A 20,863-nucleotide genomic window follows, 5' to 3' on the forward strand; every position below is an offset into this window, starting at 1 on the left:
ACTTCTGTCTTATCCTCATTTAGCTTGAGAAAGTTCTCACTCATCCAACATTTGATGCTAGACAGACAGGTCAGCAGTGGGTCTAAGGCACAGGGATCATCTGGGGCCACAGAAAGATATAGTTGGTATCATCAGCATAGAAATGAAAATTAGTCAGTCATTGGTCTGCTGACAATATAATAATATATTTTGGGGAAATCTTTTCAACTATTGAAGATATTTAATGCAGAGTGAAAACTGAAAAGTCACTGTAAAGTGGTTAACAAGCTCAAACTAATAGAGTAAGCAAGAATAAGCAATTTTAGATTATACCCAAAAGAAGGTGCTTGATTTAACAGAAAGGGTACGGCCCCTCATAATTGTTGATGATAAACTGAAAAGTTAATTTTGCAATAGATGTTGAAATTTGACATGAACATTTTCTATAGACATTGCAAGATATGTGTAACATGTGAAGCAAATTCCTTTTTGTAGGCTAATTGTTTTGTGCCAACACATGACATGACATGAACTGTCAAAACACTGTAACAAACAACCATGAACGGTATTATTACATATGATGTTTTCTTTATAGTTTGTAGTTCAAATGCTCACAATTTACATTTTTATTTATTTCTCCTCTTGTGAAAATCATGACTACCTGTGAACCTTTGACCCTGTTACGGTAAGCTATGTTTTCTTTCCTGGGCTGTAGGGGGCAGATTTCCCCAATCCTGGATTGCTCAAAAATGGAAATTCTGCAAGAGTCAACCACTGTATATACAGTTTAGGAAATAGACACAAAGATTAAGACTCAAATGACATTGTTCTTCACTCTTGCTCTGCTTGCTTTGCTAGCTAGAGCTGAATCCAACTATGAAGACTTCATCTTAAACCTCAACTTTCCTCTGCAGAACTATCGCCTGCTTCACAATGATGTCCAAATTGAAACTGAGTATGTCAGAAGACCTACTACTTGTATTTGCACAAACTCTAGGCAAAACAACATATTGGAATATTACACTGACACTTCCAATAGCCTATTTCTTTTGTGCAGATTTTGACATTAATTTCTTCCTGGCAATGATCTCATCTTATCTATTTTATGACAGCTGCAGCCCGAGGATGCTGACCTATCTGCCGTTTCTTTCAGAAGGCTGATTTTTACTGCACAAGAGACAGAGTGTAACTCCACAAGTGACACATCGTGTTCTCTGAAGAAAAATGGGGTACGTTTAAGTATCTATATAAGAAATAATTTATAATTGAAAGGCGACTGCGACTGCAACTATGAAGAGTGTTCAGAGTGAAATACAAATATGTTCTTCAGGTCTTCAATAAAAAAAATAATGAAAATGTCTTTTTTCAGAAAGGAATGTTGTGCGACATGGATGTTACTCTCCCAGTTCAAGACGTTGACGAGATCAGTGCCTTTGAAATCAGATGTGATGTGGCAAAACAAGATTTGCAGGTACATAATTGCATGCAGACCGTGACCAATATCTGTAGTGTTTAAATATGCTATAGTACCGGTATTCTATTAGATAATTCAGATGATATTCCTTTGACCTTTGAATGACATACTGTAGCAGGCATCACACTAGAAACAGTCCACACCTTTGTTGTACGAAGGTGTTCCACAAAAAACAAAAAAGGAATCAGATCTACAAGCCCACAAAGTGTTGCATCACGTTGTGTTATGAACTTGTAGATCTGCTATTTTCGACACAGGACACCATCGTACAACTAAATATTAACCAGGCTTTTACTTGTCTCCTGTAATGACAGAAGAAGATCAGGACAAGAAGAAGCAAGTCTGGCTAAGGCTGTGGTGGAAAGGAAGGAGGTCGAGGAGGTCGAAGAGGTCGAGGAGGTCGACGAGGCCGTCCTGGATCTGGCTCCTCAATTGGAGTTGGAAACAAAGGAAACAGCGGAACTCACACTGCATAAACATACAAATGTATGACTCGTCTCGTTGTTGTTGTTTTTTGCTGGGAGCAACTGGTACTGTACGGTTGCCATTGCCTACTGTATATTTTTATTTTGTAAAATGCTGTTCATTTGACCAACTTTTCCAAACAACAGTATTTTTGTAATGTGTATTAAAAGTACTATTCTCACAAAAACAAACCAAGATTTGTTAATTTCTTACTTCACTTCACTGACTGCCAAGTGCCAAGCCTGGTATTCCCGGCAAAAGTAGAGCAGGTTTTGTGGATTGCTAACAACCGAATCATTTGAGTGACCAGTAATCCATGGCAGACAGTAAAATAATGATTTACAGTATAGGACTGATACTTGTTGATAAATGCTGGTCACTCACAGATTTTTATTTTCTTGTGCTAATAAACTCAAAACATTTCGTTAGGATCATAGTGTATTATAATTGTCATGTGTTATTGTAAGTCGCTAATTTGTTGATTGGGTGCTTTTAGATAACATAATTGCACACAATAGTGCCAAATAGGATACTTATTCTGTTTGCTACTGGTTATGATTTCCTTCCTGGTTGCTATACTGGTATTATGAGGCAAGATGCCCTCTGGAAGCCTGCAATTAATATCCCTATGTCTTAACTATATGCTAGGCTATAAATCAGTTAATCAACTACTGGTATTTTGCCAATCGTATTGATTGTGCCATGCCCATTAATGATAATTAATGATTCCATGTGGTGGTATGTCTTCATTGCTGTATTCTTTGCAGTTACACAAGGCCATGCGTGGTGCCGACTCATACAATTCAAAGAGGAAATTGCTTAATTCTGGGAAACACAGTTTGGCCATGTAAAACAAAGCATAGGCCTACCGGGAGGCGGTCTTTTTTCTGACACCCAGCATACCAGTACTATGGATACTCTAAACAGCTTTAAATCATTTCTGTCTAAAATATATTTTGCCAAAATATATGTTTTTTGACTTGTCGTTTACTTTTATGTATATGGTTAAGCATTGTAAACCCTGTTTATAAATATATAATATATGGCTATATACACGTCTGCATGTTTTAATAGTGTGTCTGAACATGTTGCATGTGCGTGTGCACATGTCTTAAAAGTCCCCCCACTTCTGAAAGTACCACCACAACACTAAAATGCCCATTTTTGCCGCTCCTCCATAGGTCCAATTAAGTTATAGTTAATGGTGTAGATGCTGTGCACGGGGGTTAGGAAGTATAACATGTATGTGTCTTCAACACACATATATGCAGACCAACATTAAGTTTTAATTTAGTGTAATTAATATTATGGCGTCATCTACTGTTCATTCCTCTCTCCCCCTCTCTGACACACACACACACACACACACACACACAGTTCAAGCTTATACTGTATATGTTGAATAATGAATATATAAATACACACTGTATATGAATAGTGCACCAGACCCTTACTTGAACATATAGGCTACATACCGCTTCTTTTTAAAGCACCCATGTGTCAGCTCCAAACATGATGGACCTAGCTGACCTTACTCTGAAAATGTCTGAGGTCATGTGAACTCTCAGTAGGAGTAGGTTATCAGAGAAAGTACATTTTCATGTGTTGTAAGGCCAGACCAAATAATCTATGCCAGTGGTTCCCAAAGTAGGGCCCGGTCTTAATTTGCGGGCCTGTTGAGAACTCTAGTTTTCGCCGGGTGCATTAATAACTTTGGGGTATAGGCCCGGCTAGTTTTCAGGGATCTCCATCGCTGATGATGTCCCGTGATGTCATGAGACCTGGGCACCATATATGGGGGCTTTCCCATGTACAAAAAAAATACGATTTCATAGTAAATGCGACCTAAGGTCGCAATACATTTTTATTTGTATAGCACCTTTTAAGAACAGGGTCACAATTTGCTTAACAAAAAGAAACAAAAAAACATAGCATAGATCAAATAACACAGCAGACTTCAAAATAGAAATATTAAAACACATAACAATAAAAAGTCACAAAATCACATGGGCAATGGGTTAAAAGCAGTTTTGTAAAAACGACTCTTTAGTCTTTAGGAGCGATTTAAAATGAGGCAGACTCGGCAAGCCTGATCTCCATGGGCATGGCGTCCCAGAGTGACGGTGCCCGGATTGCAAAGGCCCGGTCGCCTATAGTTCTTTTGCAACCTGATGTTATGGTAAGAAGAGCCTTACCAGATAATCTTAACTCGCGAGCTGGCTCATAAGGGTCAAGTAAGTCTGAAATGTACAATGGTGCAAAGCTGGACCTATAGCCTTGAAGGTGAATAACAATATTATATATTTTTTTTTGACAGGCAGCCAATGTAGGGTGGCCAGAATAGGAGTGAATTAATGTGAATAACATACATTTCTGCCACAAACCATGTTGTTTATTGACATACCGGTACTTTACTGCATGCTTTTAAATCCTGAGACCAAAAAGGGAGGGGCACTTCCCCCTCTGTCCCTACCTGTGGTGCATGCCACTGGCTAAATGTTCGAAGGTTGAGCAGAGTAGTAAATGGCAAATGCATGTGAAAACTGCCGCTCCTGTCCTGTCCTCTTATTTGGTAGTGACACAGATGCATTGTAAATGGTAATTTATCAAGTTACGTCCCATTAAGATAGCGTCTAACTGGCCTTGGCTTAGACAACCCAGATCTAATTATTCCAAACTGTGGACAGCAGAGGATGAAGCCACAGAAAGTAGCAGCAGTGGGGAGGACGCTCTGCTAGAGTTTCGGGGGGGTTTAAATCGAGGCCCATGGCATGAGGCCTGCTGCTGTCAGTCATACGCATTAGGGGAAAGCCCATCCTAGATCCTAGAGGGCCAAGTAAACGTCAACACTGCTTAAGTAATAAAATTTACATCCTTGAGACAGTGATCCCATCACGTCTTCCGGCACCAATGAATTAAGTGTTATCCATCATTAGGCTATGTGTTATACTTCTCTAAAAAGGAATGAGCCATTACATTAAATTGATTCTATTACAATACATTGGGGAGGGAATTTCATGAATGAATTATAACAATTCTGGAGGGGTGCTATCCATTCCAATGCATGGCTTTCCGAAATCAAGTCACGTGCCAGCCAAGTCTATGGACTTTAATGTTTGTTTAGGGCAGCCTGTAAATGACAACTTGAGACGTCATCTCGCTGATATAAATAGTATAAATAATAAATTATTATATTATAATACATTTATTTCATTTTTCACAACATGCCTCCAAAAATCTGCTCGTCCCTCACTTCACACCCAAGTCTTTTTAATATTATAGCCCAATTTCTTTGGGCCTATACAACAAAATGTAGCCAAAGTATCACGAATACACATCCTTGCACAAGGTGTTTGGCTGAATTACTTTCAGCCAAAGCAATTCATTTGAAATACTACACCTATTTAAATAATGAGTCTGGCATCTGGGCAGGCTACTGCAGCCTATTGTTTTAGCTGTCCTATAGGCCTATAGTCTGGTGGGCGGATGGATACTAGTTTACAACAACAAATGCAGTCTATTATCTAGGAGAGACGCCAGCAGGGCAATGTGCTTCTCTTCCCCTCTTGACCAGCACAGGCTATCTCTACAGTAAATGACACGTCTATTTTAGAAGGGAGGCTGCACCGAAATAGGAACGCGGCAGCTAGTTGGCATCATGAGGTAGGCTACCACAGAAGAAAGAAAAAGAAGCCTAGTCCACCGCCCACCGCAGGAGACTGGGGGATGTTCCACACACACTATCCTGGATACACTATCATTTGGAAATATAACCTCTGGCAAGATCGCTTTTGTGGATTTCTTTTTTAAAGACAAATTCTGGATTATTTCCCCGGAAATCGACACAGCCAACGGAAGTTTGTGTCCACATGATTGACAACATCTGTGTTACCTGAGTGTGCGGCTGAAGACTCAAGGTGATAAAGTTATTTTATAGTAATATCTTTCATGGAACATATAGGCAGTTATCACCAAAACATTCTCAAATCAAATGTGCAACTTTTTCTAACTCTGCTGCAAGGATAGCGAAATGCAGGCCTGCCAGTATAGCATTATAATTGCATAGGCTAATTGTATAAAGGCTAATCATTGTTTGGTTTGAATTCACATTTTTACTTGTCCACTTACTATTTCATATTAGTCATATGGCTTTAATATTTAATGCGCACATATTAAGATCACTAACTTAACCATGAATGATTAGCAATGCCACAGTCATGTGAAAGTATGGAAACTATTTCAGTTCATTGTCATTGTTCAAAATGAAGTTTCTTTCTGAAGTGGGAGTATTATCAAGCAGCTGACTTCTCTTCTACAAATGGCAATGACAGAGACGGGGTCTGACAGCTGAGGTTATTTTTGGGACAGGCGTTTCAGAGGAGTGAGGTGACAAAGCTGACAAATGTCACCCTTTGAAAGACATATCTGTGCCGTTCGACCTTGTTTAAAAGGAATTATTATGTATAATTAATTTACTATGACTTTATGCTCTGACTCTGAGCCATTGAGGTCCAAAAGGGAAGGGGCGGTTTAGGGTATTAAGCCTCGGATAGGCTATTGCTCCAAGCCCCTGATCTCTTATTAGTCTACTGTTTAACTATCTTATTTATCTTAAAAATCTATAATAATAACTAACAACAACAACAATCTTAAAATGTCCTTTCTCAGACTTATATATTAGTTTGTTGTAGCTATATTAGGCTTTTGTTTTGTTTTGCATTGTCTATTAGCCTACTGTAAGGAGCACAGCAGGCAGTCGCACTGCTCCGCCTCCCTCCCTCACACGCATGTTCACACAGTGGCAACGACATGTTGCCAAATTTGCCAACATGCTCATAGTTTGACAGGGATACGGCGAGAACTGAGATCTCATCAATTAACATAGGCTCAACATAGCTAGGCTACTCAAATATCATTGTACTAATGAATGATTCTACTAGTATGGACCTGGTAGGAGCTAGGAGGAGGCATACTAATTAAGCCTGTCAGCTGCAGCCTGCTCTGGTAATAATGTTGAAACTTGAAAGGCATAAATTAATTTTATTGATTGAAATTTGTATTAACAGTTTTGCAGAATGGGGAGCCTATTGGGTGCAGTTCAAGGAAGGTACAGGTCAGGATAAAGCAAAAAAAAAGAGACTTATATGAGGGTTTATATGATGGTCCACCATTTTCAATTTATCAAAACACAGGCTAGGGATTCACATTGTTGTTGTTGCCACATTTTAGTGGCATAGGAGCTAGCTTAATTTAACCCCTTGTTTGAGCCGAATCTGGGTTGAACGTGGCTTGTGGAACTCCCTATGGTGTTGTGATCGTGGACTTCGTTGACATTCAGGAGGTATGTTTGACAGCCATCATGGGTATCTTAGTGGTGTATAGCGAATCTTGTAGTCAGCCCTAAGCCATTCCAATGAAAATAAGCAGGGGTGAGGTGGGTTCTGGGAGTAAGGCCAAGTAATAGCTTGTTTGTTTGTTTTGGGATGTTTGGAGCTTTGTGTTTAGGGCCTTTGAGGAGCTATGCATACCTGTACCATGAGGTGCATGCATAGTCGAAGAAACCTGAGGGTTCCTGTTAGTGTCTTTAAAGTATTTTTTTTGCTAACCAGTGAAGAGGAATCTTGTTCTTTGCTTGACACTTCTGATTACATTGGTAGCCATTTTATCACAGGAAAGATTTTCCTCCATGATGGAAGTTGGAACCTATGGTACCTAGGTAGTTAATTTAGTCTTTTCTTCTGATTGTCACCCACGGTAACCGAGAAGCCGTCGTCCTGGCTGAGATTACTATTTGATCCAAAGAGAATAGATAGTTTTCCCCAGGTGTAATGATACAGTAGTTTGTTATCAGCAAGCCAGGTGGCAGCAGATTCTACCAAGTTCAGAGGTCAATACTATTTTATTTCTCCCATGGCTTGTTATCCTGTTACTGTTTTGTTGTCAGTGGTGGAAACTTAAGTAACTCTAAGAGCATTTAGCCTATACTCGGGTACGGTCTGTAGGCCTGCTATTTATGTACAGTTTTGTGGTACTACCTTGTGGTACTACCTTGGTTTTGTGGTCACTTTAGCCTACTCGAGGACTCGAGGAGGCTAATTCCATGTTGTGTGTTTGTGACACCTCCACTCCAAAACCAGTGGTTAGAGTGCCCGCCCCTGAGACTGTGAGGTCGGGGATCAATCCCCGCCCGGGTCATACCAAAGACTCTGAAGAATGGGACCCAGTGTGCCCTCTCTGCTTGGCACTCAGCATCAAGGGTTGGAATGAAGTCCCCTGCGAGGCTGCGACATACTAGCGTCATGTCCAGGGGGTGTACTTGTACATCAAGCTGCCTCACGCTACAGGAACAGGAGATACAGTAGGCTCCTGCCCCATGGGCCTCATGGCTCGGCAAGGCTTACTTACTTAGGCTACATCTCAGAGGCAAATATTTTACTTTTTATTCCACTTCAATTATTTGACAGGTACAGTACTAGTTACTTTGGAGATTTGGATTACGAATACAAAATACATACATTAAAGCATCAATTATGATGCTGAAGCCACGTGCAGCAATATAGCTTAATAAAAATCACACCTGTGTGAAGTGAGGGGCGCTCTAATCATCGAGACAGTGCTGGAATAGTAGTCCTAATCTCACAAACCGGATCAGTGCCAAATTTCTCAAGCAAACTACAAGCACACCACAGAAATACCTCCACAATTATATATATAATAAACATATACTGTACGTGTTCTGCTTTTGGAAATATTGAACTGTACTTTCATATTGGAAGTCAATCAGATATTTCCCAAATTTGGAGTCGTACATCATTGTCGATCAGTGGTTCTCAATTTGTTTTGTTTGTCTCAGCGCACGTTTTCATCCATAGCATCCCAATTACTGTACATTGTTACTTTACAGCACCTTACCTTCATGTCATATTATGCTACGGATTTCCCCCTAAAATACAGCATGTCACGATCAGGGGTGTAGTGGGGGGGGTGCGGGGGAGTCAAGTCTAAAATATATTTATTTTGCCAAAAATATGTACGATCAAGCATTGTAAACCCTGTTTCTAAATAGGCTATACACGTCTGCATGTTTTAATAGTGTGTCTGTGTGCGTTGCACGCAAATGCGCGTGCATGTGTGCGCGCACGTGTCTCATGGTGCGTCCCCCCCACTTCTAAAAGTAGCACTACAACACTGGTCACGATTAAAACTTGAAAGAAAATTTGTTCTGTTTATGACTTTATACTTTAACCACTTGACGTCTTGTTCGCCAAGAATATCCGATCTACAAGCTCACATGTCGCAGCATGACACATTGTGAGCTTGTAGGTCTGCTATTTTGCCAAGATTTGGTGTAGATTGAAAAAGAACGCACCAAGTACTTAATGTATAGACTAGACTCTAGAGAATCTAAGTGGTTAAACTGAAGTGATATTGATGTATTGCATTCCAAATATCAAAGTATTCTGAGGCAAGCCCTGGACTTGTGCCACGGCGCCCACTTTGAGAAACCCTGCCGTAGATCAGTGGTTCCCAAAGTAGGGTCCGGGGACCCCTAGTGGTCCTTGAGGGAGTTCCAGGGGGTCCCCAGCTAAGCCTAATTCAGGTCAAACCGGGGGCCCTTGAAATAAAAATGGTTGAAAATCACTGCTAGAGCTCTAAAAATCGTCTGTTATGGTGGTCCTTGGCATATATTTTCAAGTAGCGGTCCACGGGCTAAAGAGTATCATTTTGGGGATCCTTGACATGAAAAAGTTTGAGAACCACTGTAGATGACTGAAGTCACACACTGGCCACATGAAGTCAGAGATCCATTGGGACTCGAGAGCGACACCAATGCCTATATTTCCTCAGAGTTCTTCAAATGGACCTTTAGCTAAGACCGGCCTCTCCCACTTAGACACTCGCACTTGGATACTTTCCAGCCGGGCTCATTCATTCCAATGTAAATATCATGGATTTTACGCATTAAATACTGGTTCATTTTTGGAACCAGACCTTCAAAATCTCTTCCAAATCCGTCAACAAGGCCTTCCATGTTATGTTTAATAGCTGTGATTGGACCATAGCAGTTTGGGGAGGGGCTTAGCTATAGGTCAATTTAACACATGAAATTCAGGAACACAGTCGCAGATCTATTCTCGACACCATTGTACACTGAATCATAAATCCGGCTGCCTCCCATCAACTTAAACAATTAAATGCCCCTGGGGCTACATGTCTGCATTGTAAGCCAATGATCTGTATGACAAGGGGTATGGTGGCTGAAGACTTGTTTCCCTTTTTTAAAATGGCATCTCTGCTGTTTTTTCTGCTATTTTTATGCGCATTCGCCAACCATGAATTATACACACAATATGTTGTCATAGCAGATGGAGACATCATTTAAAGTTGAGATGATTGGGAATAATGACAAAAGCAAGTAAGAGAGCAAAATGGCTGCAATGACATACTGTACAAGTGTACATGTAACAAATCAGACATGGATTGGAATATCAAGCACTGAAAGTCTATTGTTGCCTCATTCTTCTATTATAGTCCCATCTATACTAAAGTCAAACACTGAAGTGCCATTACCATTGAGCTAATATAGCCTGCCTGCTTGCTATGGGGATACATTGAATCTTGACCTTCAGGGTCAAAATCCCTGTGTCTATAGGTGAGCCATGACCTTTGACCTGATGTCTCAATAGAAGAGCAGTGAGACAAAATACAACCACCCCAATTGTATATTGTTATATTGTATTAACATACTCTACCATAGTAGTTTTGGACAACATTACATTTTATTCATGAAACAAAAGTTACATGGTGCAGCTTTAACTTGGCTCTGATACAGCATATTGCTTTAAAAATAAATACAAATTAAAATAGATAGACTTTGACCCTTTGGTTGCAGCCTGTATTAAGATAAACAAGCTTCTAAATGATCTGAAACCCTTTACTTGTACTTTCAGTGGTAAGAGCGCTGAAAACGTTCTTCTTTCCTGCCTTGATCTCCTTACCCCTTCCCCTCCCCTTTTTCCATTTCTTGTATTTCTGGGAAAAATGACACACATAAACGAATTTCACCATCCCTTTTACGTTGTGATGTGAACTGTGATGTGACAATAGTTTATTCTCATTCTGATTGACAGCTCTTTAACTGTAATTTTCTTTTTCACCTAATATGATTGCAGGACAAAATAATGGATAAGGACATGTTTGGAGGAGTCCCGAGGTTCCTCACCCGGCCCAAGGCTTTCTCGGTGTGCGTGGGCAAGGATGCCACCCTGAGCTGCACCATCGTAGGCAACCCGACCCCTCTGATCACCTGGGAGAAGGGCAAGTTGGTGCTGACGACCGGCGGCCGCTTCAAGACGGTGGAGGATGGCGACGTGTACCGCCTCACCGTCTACGACTTGACGCTGGACGACAGCGGTCAGTACATATGCCGGGCCAGGAACAATGTCGGCGAGGCGTACGCCGCCGTGACCCTCAAAGTGAGCCTGCCGTCGGAGATGGCACAGAGGGCTCCTTCTTTCTTGGTGAAACCCCTTTCTGCACGCGTGGGTTTGGGAGGCGATGTCGTCTTCCACTGCCGGGTGGCGGCCTACCCTGAACCCAACTTCGACTGGGAGAAGGACGGCCGCTACTTGGGGGTGACCAACCGCATCAAGATTGTCTCGAACGGCGACAGCAGCTCCCTGAGGATCCAAAGTGTCCGCAGCCTGGACAGCGGCACCTTCATCTGCAGAGCGCAGAACTCCGCGGGCCGAGCGCAGGCCGCCGCGTCGCTCGTCGTGGACAACCAGGACGCTCGTCACCAGAGCTCGGACAAGACCTCCCTCCTGTCTCACTTGATGAAGCGCAAGGAGGAAATGAACAAGGACATCTCCATCTATCACGCCGAAGAGATCCGCTCCTCCGTTTCCTCCGCGACCTCCGCCAGCATCACCGACGGACTCCCCGCTCTGAACCAGGAGCACGACCTGAGGGCGTCCGTCATGGCGAAGCTTCCCAAGGGAGTGTTCACGCGCACCTGCACGGTGACAGAGGGCAAGCACGCCAAGCTCAGCTGTTTCGTGACGGGGCACCCCAAGCCGCACACCATCTGGAGGAAGGACAGCGTGAACATCAGCGAGGGCCGCAGACACGTCATCTATGAAGACCACGCCGAGAACTTCGTCCTCAAGATCTTGTACTGCAAGCAGACCGATAATGGCCTCTACACCTGCAATGCCACCAACCTGGCTGGTCAGACCTACAGTGCTGTGTTGGTTATTGTCAAAGGTAAGCTGACGTCGATAAATCTGGGTTTGCTGCATGGCCACATCACAACTAGAAACTGAACGAGAGAGACTGTGTGATATGCGGCCTTGTTGCATCATGTTTATTCCGGAATCCGGATTAATTCATGGTTTATAATAACTCTTTCATATCTTCTTCCAATAATGCAATTCATAAACGTGGTGTTGCAATTCATAAACGTGGTGTTTCAGCTAAATTATATTGCAAACGTATCTCCAATGCAGCTTTAATTTAGAAACTGTGCCATGTAATGACAACCTAACATGATAGAGCAGTAGAACAGTTGCAACAGCCCTGGAACATACTGTAGTTGACAGAATGCATGTTAAATGTCAATGCTAAAAGTTAAGGGGTACAAGAGTAAGTGATCATGTACAGTAGGCCTAGGTTGACGCAGTCAACAGCATTCAGTGAGAAGCCGAAGCTGTGAAATTATTATTTGCCCTGATAATCTCGAGGTCTATATTTGTATTGCAATAGATGGACGGATAGTTGGATTAGATCAAATGAAATAAAGTTGTGCTTACAGGTACATGTGTGGCTTTGCACACATGCAAACAAGTTTGAAGCCCCTGGTGTGTTATGAAAGAGGGGTGTTGTGTTGCATCTATTTTCTGCTGGTGATGAGTAGCTCACAGTTGCTATGTTAGTCATTCACCCACTGATACGGGAACTATCTTTGAACCAGGCCTGATTGGCCAAGGGCCAGGGACATGAATTTGTCAATGACGATTGTTCACCTTCCACTCCATGTAATGCTGCTGGCTGGAATGTCATTGTAGCCTATATACTACTGGGGATGGGCAAGACGATGGATAGACACAGTAATATTGCGAGTGTTAATAAGATTGTAAAAATTAATACTCCAAATGTTACGCCGGTGTACTCTGTGCTAGATTAGAGGCTTTACAAGAGAGAGGACAGCACACCTCTGCCCTTTACACTTGGGTGTGCGTATTCATCACATAGGTTCATCTGATAACCCTGGCGTGTACACGTTGTCGGTGTACTGGGAAAGGTCACAGAAAGTGAAATGAAAGTGTCCCTTTCACTAAATGTACAGCACAACACATGCAAAATTAAACCTTCATTTCTACTGAAATTGAAAGGCATTAATATGCCTACATAAACCTAATCTAAAATGCAGCCAAAACGACACATTTATCAATGTTTCTGAACACAGTTCAGATTCAGAACTTAAACAGTTGGTCTGAGAGAATGCTTACCTTTTTAGCAGTAAAGTTCACTCACACGTGGAGCGGAGGTGTACAAAAACAATTCTGTCTTTTAAGAATGCTTACCTTTGATCTTTGACACAGATCTTTTTAAAGTCTTGGAATGGACTTACAAGTCAACCAGAACCAGCCTAAATTTAGAACTATTCTATATTCTCTTTTCACAGGTTCACACATTGCTAGGGAGCACAAATATTAGCTTTACTTTATGAATATTTTTGAATGATTTACTGTACCCAGTGGACTGGACATCTTCCATAACTCATGTTAGAGTGCCACATGTTAACACCCATTTGCTTACAGTAAGCACACATTGGTCAAATTGTTGGCGTGAACCCTGATTCTAAGCTTGTTGATGGATAAGATGTGACATTGAAACTGTGATTTGTGGTGTTGAATTGAACAGCAAAGAAAGAGAATGACACACGTATCATTAACTGCCAGGTGAAACAAGCGCTCTCCGTTGTGCATCTGTCACCAGTTTTTTATTTTATTTTTTCTCCCATATTATTATTGTTTTTATTTTTGGAACCTGTCACAACCTCGCGTCCGTTGTTTGCGTCAGTTTCCGACGTTCTGTTTGTGGTTCAATCACGGCATTTGTTGTGGCATTCACTGCTTGAAGTGGACTCGGACCCAGACTTCTTTTTTTCCTCCCTGGAAATAAAAACGTCTGGGTTTCCGAGGCTACTAAATAGCCAACAGCAGAGGATGTAGGCCAGGCGTCACCTGGCAAAAATACTGCATACTCATAAGAAATCCATCCATCCATGGATTTTCATATCCAGATTCCAGAGTCGTGTTTATAGTTTCACAAGAGTTGAATTGGCCCCTTCCTACAGTACATGAAAGCCTCCCATACCCCTGTACATACATAACAGTACATGAAAGCCTCCCATACCCCTGTGCTGGTCTGCTGTGGGAAGGTGGACGCACGCACGTCGCACACACAAACAAAACCCACAGTCGGCAACCAGTATTAAAGTAGTGAGATAGTCATTTATTCATTTGAGCCATTTAGACCCGAGGACGCATCTGTGTGACCTTATAGCTTTTAACCACTTTAACCATTATTTTAAACTTTAGTTGTTGAAAAATAGCAGCTCTACAAGCTCATAGCGCGGCACAGAGTCCCGCACTACAAACTTATAGATCTGCTATTCATTCTTTTAATTGAAAATGTGGTGCAAATCTTTGAATATATATTCTTTCACAGCAAACGTTTTTAACTCATATCTTTGCTTTTGGGTGTGGGGGGGGGGGGGGGGGGGGGGGGGGGGGTCCCTGGAACAAATTTATTTTAAGATGGGGATCGTGGCTAAATACATATAATTCTGGGACTCCTTGACATGAAATAGTTTGAAACATAGGTTTTTCAGAACACATTTTGTAGAATCGGTTCTCAGGTCACATTTTAAATTATTACATAATTAAGACATAACACATTTAATGTCACACCCATAATGTAATGTAACAAACATTTTGTCACTTCGTGCCAGAGCCCAAAGTACCGTTCAGAAGACAGTCATTTCTTTACTTAAGATATTTAGACCTGAGGACGCATCTGTGTCACCTTATAATACTGTGGAATGTTTTAAAACAGGCCTGAAAACCTTCCTGTTTCGGAAGGCCTTTTTGTGTTGAACTGTCGCTTTGCACTGTTTTTGTTAACCCTGTTTTTAACCTTTTATGATAGATTATATGTTTTTAACCATGTAGCATTCTGGGATTCCTTGTGAATGAAAAGTGCAATATAAATAAAATTAATTATTATTATTATTATTATTATTATTATAACTTTTAACCACTTTAACCATTATTTTAAACTTTAGCACAGAGTGAGCGCGCTATGAGCTTGTAGATCTGCAAATTTTTGACAAACCGTGAAAATGTGTCCCTTCTATCGCGTCAGAGCCCAAAGTGCCGTTCAGAAAGAAGCTGCAGGACGTGGAGGTGAAGGAGAAGGAGTCGGCCAAGCTGCTGTGCGAGGTGCCCGGCGCCATGACCAAGACCAGCTGGTTCATGGAGGAGACCCGCCTGGAGCAGAGCAACAAGTACCACATCGAGGAGGAGGGAACGCTGCGTCTCCTCACCATCCACAACGTCTCCACCAACGACGACGCCGTCTACATCTGCGAGATGAACGAGGGCAGCCGCACGGTGGCCGAGCTCTCCGTGCTGGGTATGAAGAACGCAACGCACCTTTTTTTATAACGTCTCCTCCACTTCTTGTCCATAGTTTGGTCATGTGTACTGTCCACTGTGCATACATTATAGTGCTTCCAATTGAGTCAATATTGTCACCTTCTTTTTATGATTCAAAGTTTTGGCATTTTTTCAGTTTAGGCATAAAGGAATGACTGAGAATGTACATAATACAATACAAACAATTAAGACGACAAATGAAACAAAACTAGACAAGAAAAGAATAAATACAATACATTACACTACCAAACCTTTAAAGAAAAGACTACTATACTATACTATACTATACTATACTATACTATACTATACAATTACCCAGGTTCAATGGCATTGTCTTAATTTCATTTTTTTCATTTTTTTATTATTATTATTGTCATCTTCTTAAACTAATGGCCTAAGTAATTTATTTTGGCCTAAGTCAGTTCCTCATGACACTGGCCACATACAGTACCTCTGGTAAAATCGCCAAAGTCCTAATTGAAAAGGATCATGGTTCATAAATCTCAAGATAAGTCATTAATAAATTGGCTTAAGTATTAAGGTTTAATCCTGTTTAATTCAATTTAATGCTCTTATGTCACATAACTAGCAGACAGTGTTATTTTAAGTTAAATAGTCCTAATTTTGTATAAACGTTTTTGGTGAAATGATTAAGACATATCATTATAGTTGGATCCGTTTAAAAAAAAAAAAATCCTGAAAACCTTAAAACATATTACTTAAGCCAATAGTTTAAGAAGGTGACGTTACTTCTAGAAATCCTTTTAATTACAAATTCCTTTAAATTCCCAGGCAACATTACCAAGAAGCTTCCCAGAAGGACGGTTGTTCCCGTCAGTGACACTGTCATTTTCTGTGTGGAGCTGGAGCGGCCATGTCCGGACGCCTATTGGACCCGCAACGGCGAAAGGCTGAAGGAAGATTCCCGGATTTCCATTGCCTGCGTGCTCAGACAGTACACGCTCACTATCAGAGAATGCCACGCAGATGACTCAGGAGAGGTGGCTTTCATGGCTGGAGACTGCAAGACATCCACGCGATTCTCTGTCACTGGTGAGGACCATGGCTGGGTCAAATGCAAAACAAAATTGACCTGTGATTTGATTTGCTTGTAATACCATGAGGCTTTATTGCCCTTGTCATTCAACATTCAAATACTTCCTGTGTTCGTCCCAACATTTTGGCAATCAATTTGTTTATGTGGAAATTCCCACCCATATCACGCACCAGAAGGCTAAAACCAACTGCCAAATATAGTGTTTGAAAATCCTTGTTGGAACCCTGTCTGATGAGGATACATTTACATAATGTCTTATATCCTCTCTCTCTCTCTCTCTCTCTCTCTCTCTCTCTCTCTCTTTTTTAATGTACTTCCACTTTGGTTCTTTGTATCTTTTATCTGTTTTAAATGGCGAGTACAAACTCGCCATTTAAAACATGGGTAACATCACTGACGATTTTTTGAGCCTGTTTTAATGTAGCCTGCTCATAAATAGACTGAAGAGAGTGGAGTTGTCTTACCCCTATGATCTTCCCTGCAGTCTGCACCAATCTGAACAATTTGGACCTCAGTTGCACTGAGAGATTACCGAACCAAACTGTGATGCCAAACCTGACCAGGCTTTCCAAGACTGCTCGATAGAAAACTAACATAAATCTTTGGTCAACACCATGAACCCTGAGACGTCGGAGGAAGTGCAGTCTTTGCTGTAGTTTACTACAGAGACTGTCAACATGTGTATTCCAAGTTAGTGAGTTGTCAATACAGATCCCCAAGTATTTATATGAGGAGACCTGTGAGATGGTCGAGTCATGGATGTCACCAATACTCTTGGGGTCAAACACCATCCTGTGTCTTCTTAACATTAAGAATAAGGTGGTTGTCATCACACCACTTTACAAAGTTCTGTACCTCTTAAAAAGTAGTCAGCTAAATCCCTATCCTTATCCAGAAGGGCTAAGATGGCAGTATCATCCGAGAATTTAATGATGCCACTTCTACACTAATTTGTATACAGCGTAAAAAGGATAGGTGAGCTAACGCAGCCCAGTCCAGTACTCATGGTTCTGCGCTCTGACATAGTGCCATTCACACTGACCCTTTGTGTACGTTTAGTTAAGAATGAATGGTACCATCTAATAATAAGAGGATGGACATTTAGGTCCCTCAGCCGCTTTATTAATAGCTGTAGTAGTAGTAGTAGTGTAGTGGCTGTATTGTGTTAAATGCTGAGCTGAAATCTACAAGAAGGAGTGCATATTGTCTCCACCAGGCCGAAGGCATGTGGGGAGAGTATGTTTTGCACTCCGTCCGTCCGTGTGTGTGTCCGTGTGTGTGTGTGTCCGTGTGTGTGTCCGTGAACAGCTAATCTCGGCCACCGTTAACCCGGTCGATGCCATATTTTGCACACACACTCCCTGGATGCCAACGATGAACCTCTGCCCCAAACTTTCCAGAACAGCCTGTTATAGCGCCACCAGGAGGCCGCTTTGTGCAAAACAAGTTTTTGCACAGTACACCTACAGATTTTGTCCAAACATCACGCAAATTGGTACACAGTCTGTTTCAAAAGAAAATAGTCCAAGGTCAAGACTGCGTCCTCTATAGAGCGTCGCAGTCCCACCCCCTTGATAGACCCGGAAAATAAATCGCCGTTCATTTTCCTCATAGGCATTTCTTAAAGTATTTATTTAAAGACGGTTACGCCGCGGACAAAGCCAACTCGGATCGTGACAAATCATGACAATGAACACAATATTTTGGGCCGATCAAATCATTAGAAGAAAATAAAGGCAGGAGACAACACTATTTGTTTTGTTTTTCTTCTTATAAATTATTTGATCGGCCCAAAACATTGTGTTCATTATCATGATTTGTCACGATCCGAGTTGGCTTTGTCCGCGGCGTAACCATCTTTAAATAAATACTTTAAGAAATGCCTATGGGAAAAATGCATTGGGATTTATTTCCTGGGCCACTCGTTGTTCTGAAAGGGGGAGGGACTGCGACGCTCTATACCCCTGTTGCTCCTATAGGCAAACTGAAAAACGTCCAATGAGCAGCCTACCGCTGCCTTCAGCAGACTGACAATGATTTTCTCAAAGCATTTCATGACTACTGAAGTCAAAGCGACTTATTTTCCTTGCAGCCTGCCTTTTTGGGAACAGGAATTATAATAGAGTCTTTCCAGGTGGGCGGAACAGTACATGAGTCCAGTGATTTTTGGTAGATGGGACACCAAGCCTCCGCTAGCTCCTGACTGCATGAATGCAGCAGCCGGCTGACATGTGTGGGAAAACATCCTCTGGACTTCACGTTGATCCACAGTAATTCCCAGATCACTGTGTATGGGTACAGAGTCTAGGGCAGCATTTTGTTCATGCAAGAAGTCAGCTGTTTCAAACCTTGCATAAAAGTTGTTTAATTCGTTGGCCTTTTCCTTTTCATTTGAAACACAAAGGCCCTTCTTAACTATGCATTCTTTGATTTCCCTTGAAATGAAGGGTTTATTATTGGGGTACATTGTTACGCTCTCTCTCTGTTCTAGCTGCCAGAAAGCATCCCCCAGACCCCCCAGTGGACGCTGTGGTCCAGAACAAGACCGAGTCCTCCATCACCCTCCAGTGGTCTCCCCCCGACAGTGACCGCCCGGTGCCCATCAAGGGCTACTTGGTGGAGAGGAAGAAGGTGGGCTCTCAGACGTGGCAGAGGTGCAACGCCACAGAAACCATCACCTCCACACAGGTGACCATATGCAGCTTCACCGAAGAGTCCAGCTTCCAGTTCCGCATCTCTGCCATCAACGACTACGGCCAGAGCGCCTACCTGGAGCTGCCTGGTAGCTTCTACCTGGGTAAGACTGATGGCAATGTCTAACGTTTAGGTTGTGCTTAGCCGCTCCTATGCAAATCGCTGTGTGTCTGACGTGAACCCCCCACACACAGCAATGATTTGATTGGCTGAGCAATGCGTGTACCCCACAGAGATGATTTGTTTGGCTGCATGTATGTGATGTATGATGATTTATGATAACAAGAGTGCCCCTCACTTCACACAAGTGTGATTTTTTTTACCCTCTACGTCTACGTTGTGGCTGGCTGGATTGTATTATTATTTATTTATTTGACAGGCACAATGCTCATTAATCAACATGTCAGTTTTCACATCCATGTAAAGGTGCCAGAGTAATTTACATCTGTAGTCCCTGAGCAGGCTCTTAAAAATGATGATAAATCTATCCATACAAAAACACATACAATACAATAGACAGAGCAACCGCAGAGTGATGTGAGAACTAAGTGACACCAGCCATATAAATAGAGTTGATAATTCCTCATGATGACAGATTTGATTCGTTTTGAACACATTAGTCATAAGTGTGTATGTGTGTATAATGTGTTAACGTGATAATTGACGGCAACATGTCTTTGGTTTTGGACGATCTCCCACCTCAGAACCAACAGCGGAGGTGACGACAGGTCTGAAGAACTGCACCGCGGCGACCGGCGAGGAGGCCTCCCTCTCCGTGGAGCTGTCGGCAGTCTGCTCGGCGTTCTGGTCCATCAACGGCCGCCTCCTGCGGAGCGGGTCGGACTACCTCCTCACCCGCTCCAAGAACACACACACGCTGGTCATCCGCAACGTGCTCATGGACATGAACGGGGCCGAGGTCAAGTTCGTGGGCGGTGGCTCCGAGACTAGCTGCGTCTTGACTGTGAAGGGTAAGCAGAGCACATCACTCAGCCAGTAAGACGTTAGTTTATACGCTTTGTGCCACTTGACATGTTCTCAAGTGGCACTTTGTTTGGGCATTCAATCCGTTCATACTTTATACCCTGTGTTGTTTTTGGCAGAAATCTTTGATTTATCGTAGTCTCTTGAATAGTTTTAATTTAATTTTAGTCACCTAGATTGTTTTAGTTTTAGTCTAGTTTTAGTCGACTAAATATCATACGATTTTAGTCGACTAAATCTACAGTTGATTTAGTCAAACAAAATGTATTTTGGCGGGCCTTGATGCTGTCGTAATGACTTTTTTTTCACTAGTCTCTTCCTAACATTTTAGTCTAGTTTTTATTTGTTGACGAAATTGTCAGTATATTTAGTCTTAGTTTTAGTCGTCATAGCTTAGTTTTCGTCCCTGGAAAAAGGTAGTCGACGAACATTTTTCGTCTTAGTTTTAGTCGACGAAATCAACACTGTGCGCCACTTGACATGTTT

The 20,863-nt window shown here is 41.9% G+C and overlaps 2 protein-coding genes across 52 annotated transcripts in view; both read left to right on the plus strand.

Annotated features, from left to right (window-relative positions):
- The window catches only part of LOC310871459 (uncharacterized protein), a 42,567-nt gene extending 40,407 nt beyond the window's left edge, over window positions 1-2,160 (plus strand). Inside the window, exons 5-6 of one of the 2 annotated variants that reach the window (XR_014570303.1) lie at window positions 1,835-1,993; window positions 2,065-2,106. Coding sequence is in view for 1 of the 2 variants with exons in the window: in XM_083782991.1 (XP_083639117.1) it covers window positions 1,835-1,929 (95 nt within the window). In the remaining variant the exon portion in view is untranslated. Of the gene's footprint in view, window positions 1-1,834 lie in introns of both variants that reach the window. The other variant, XM_083782991.1, reaches the window with a different exon arrangement.
- A 3,423-nt stretch (window positions 2,161-5,583) lies between these two features.
- Window positions 5,584-20,863, plus strand: part of obscnb (obscurin, cytoskeletal calmodulin and titin-interacting RhoGEF b) — a 110,863-nt gene continuing 95,583 nt past the window's right edge. For all 50 annotated transcript variants that reach the window (XM_083781349.1, XM_083781370.1, XM_083781375.1 and 47 more), the window contains exons 1-6: window positions 5,584-5,835; window positions 11,092-12,184; window positions 15,350-15,619; window positions 16,435-16,695; window positions 19,191-19,496; window positions 20,098-20,364. In XM_083781349.1, coding sequence (XP_083637475.1) covers window positions 11,101-12,184; window positions 15,350-15,619; window positions 16,435-16,695; window positions 19,191-19,496; window positions 20,098-20,364 — 2,188 coding nt within the window. In that variant the 5' untranslated portion in view covers window positions 5,584-5,835; window positions 11,092-11,100. The remainder of the gene's footprint in view (window positions 5,836-11,091; window positions 12,185-15,349; window positions 15,620-16,434; window positions 16,696-19,190; window positions 19,497-20,097; window positions 20,365-20,863) is intronic.

The sequence above is a fragment of the Protomyctophum parallelum genome, assembly GCF_964188405.1.
Source record: "Protomyctophum parallelum genome assembly, chromosome: 14".
Taxonomy (NCBI): Eukaryota; Metazoa; Chordata; class Actinopteri; order Myctophiformes; family Myctophidae; genus Protomyctophum; species Protomyctophum parallelum.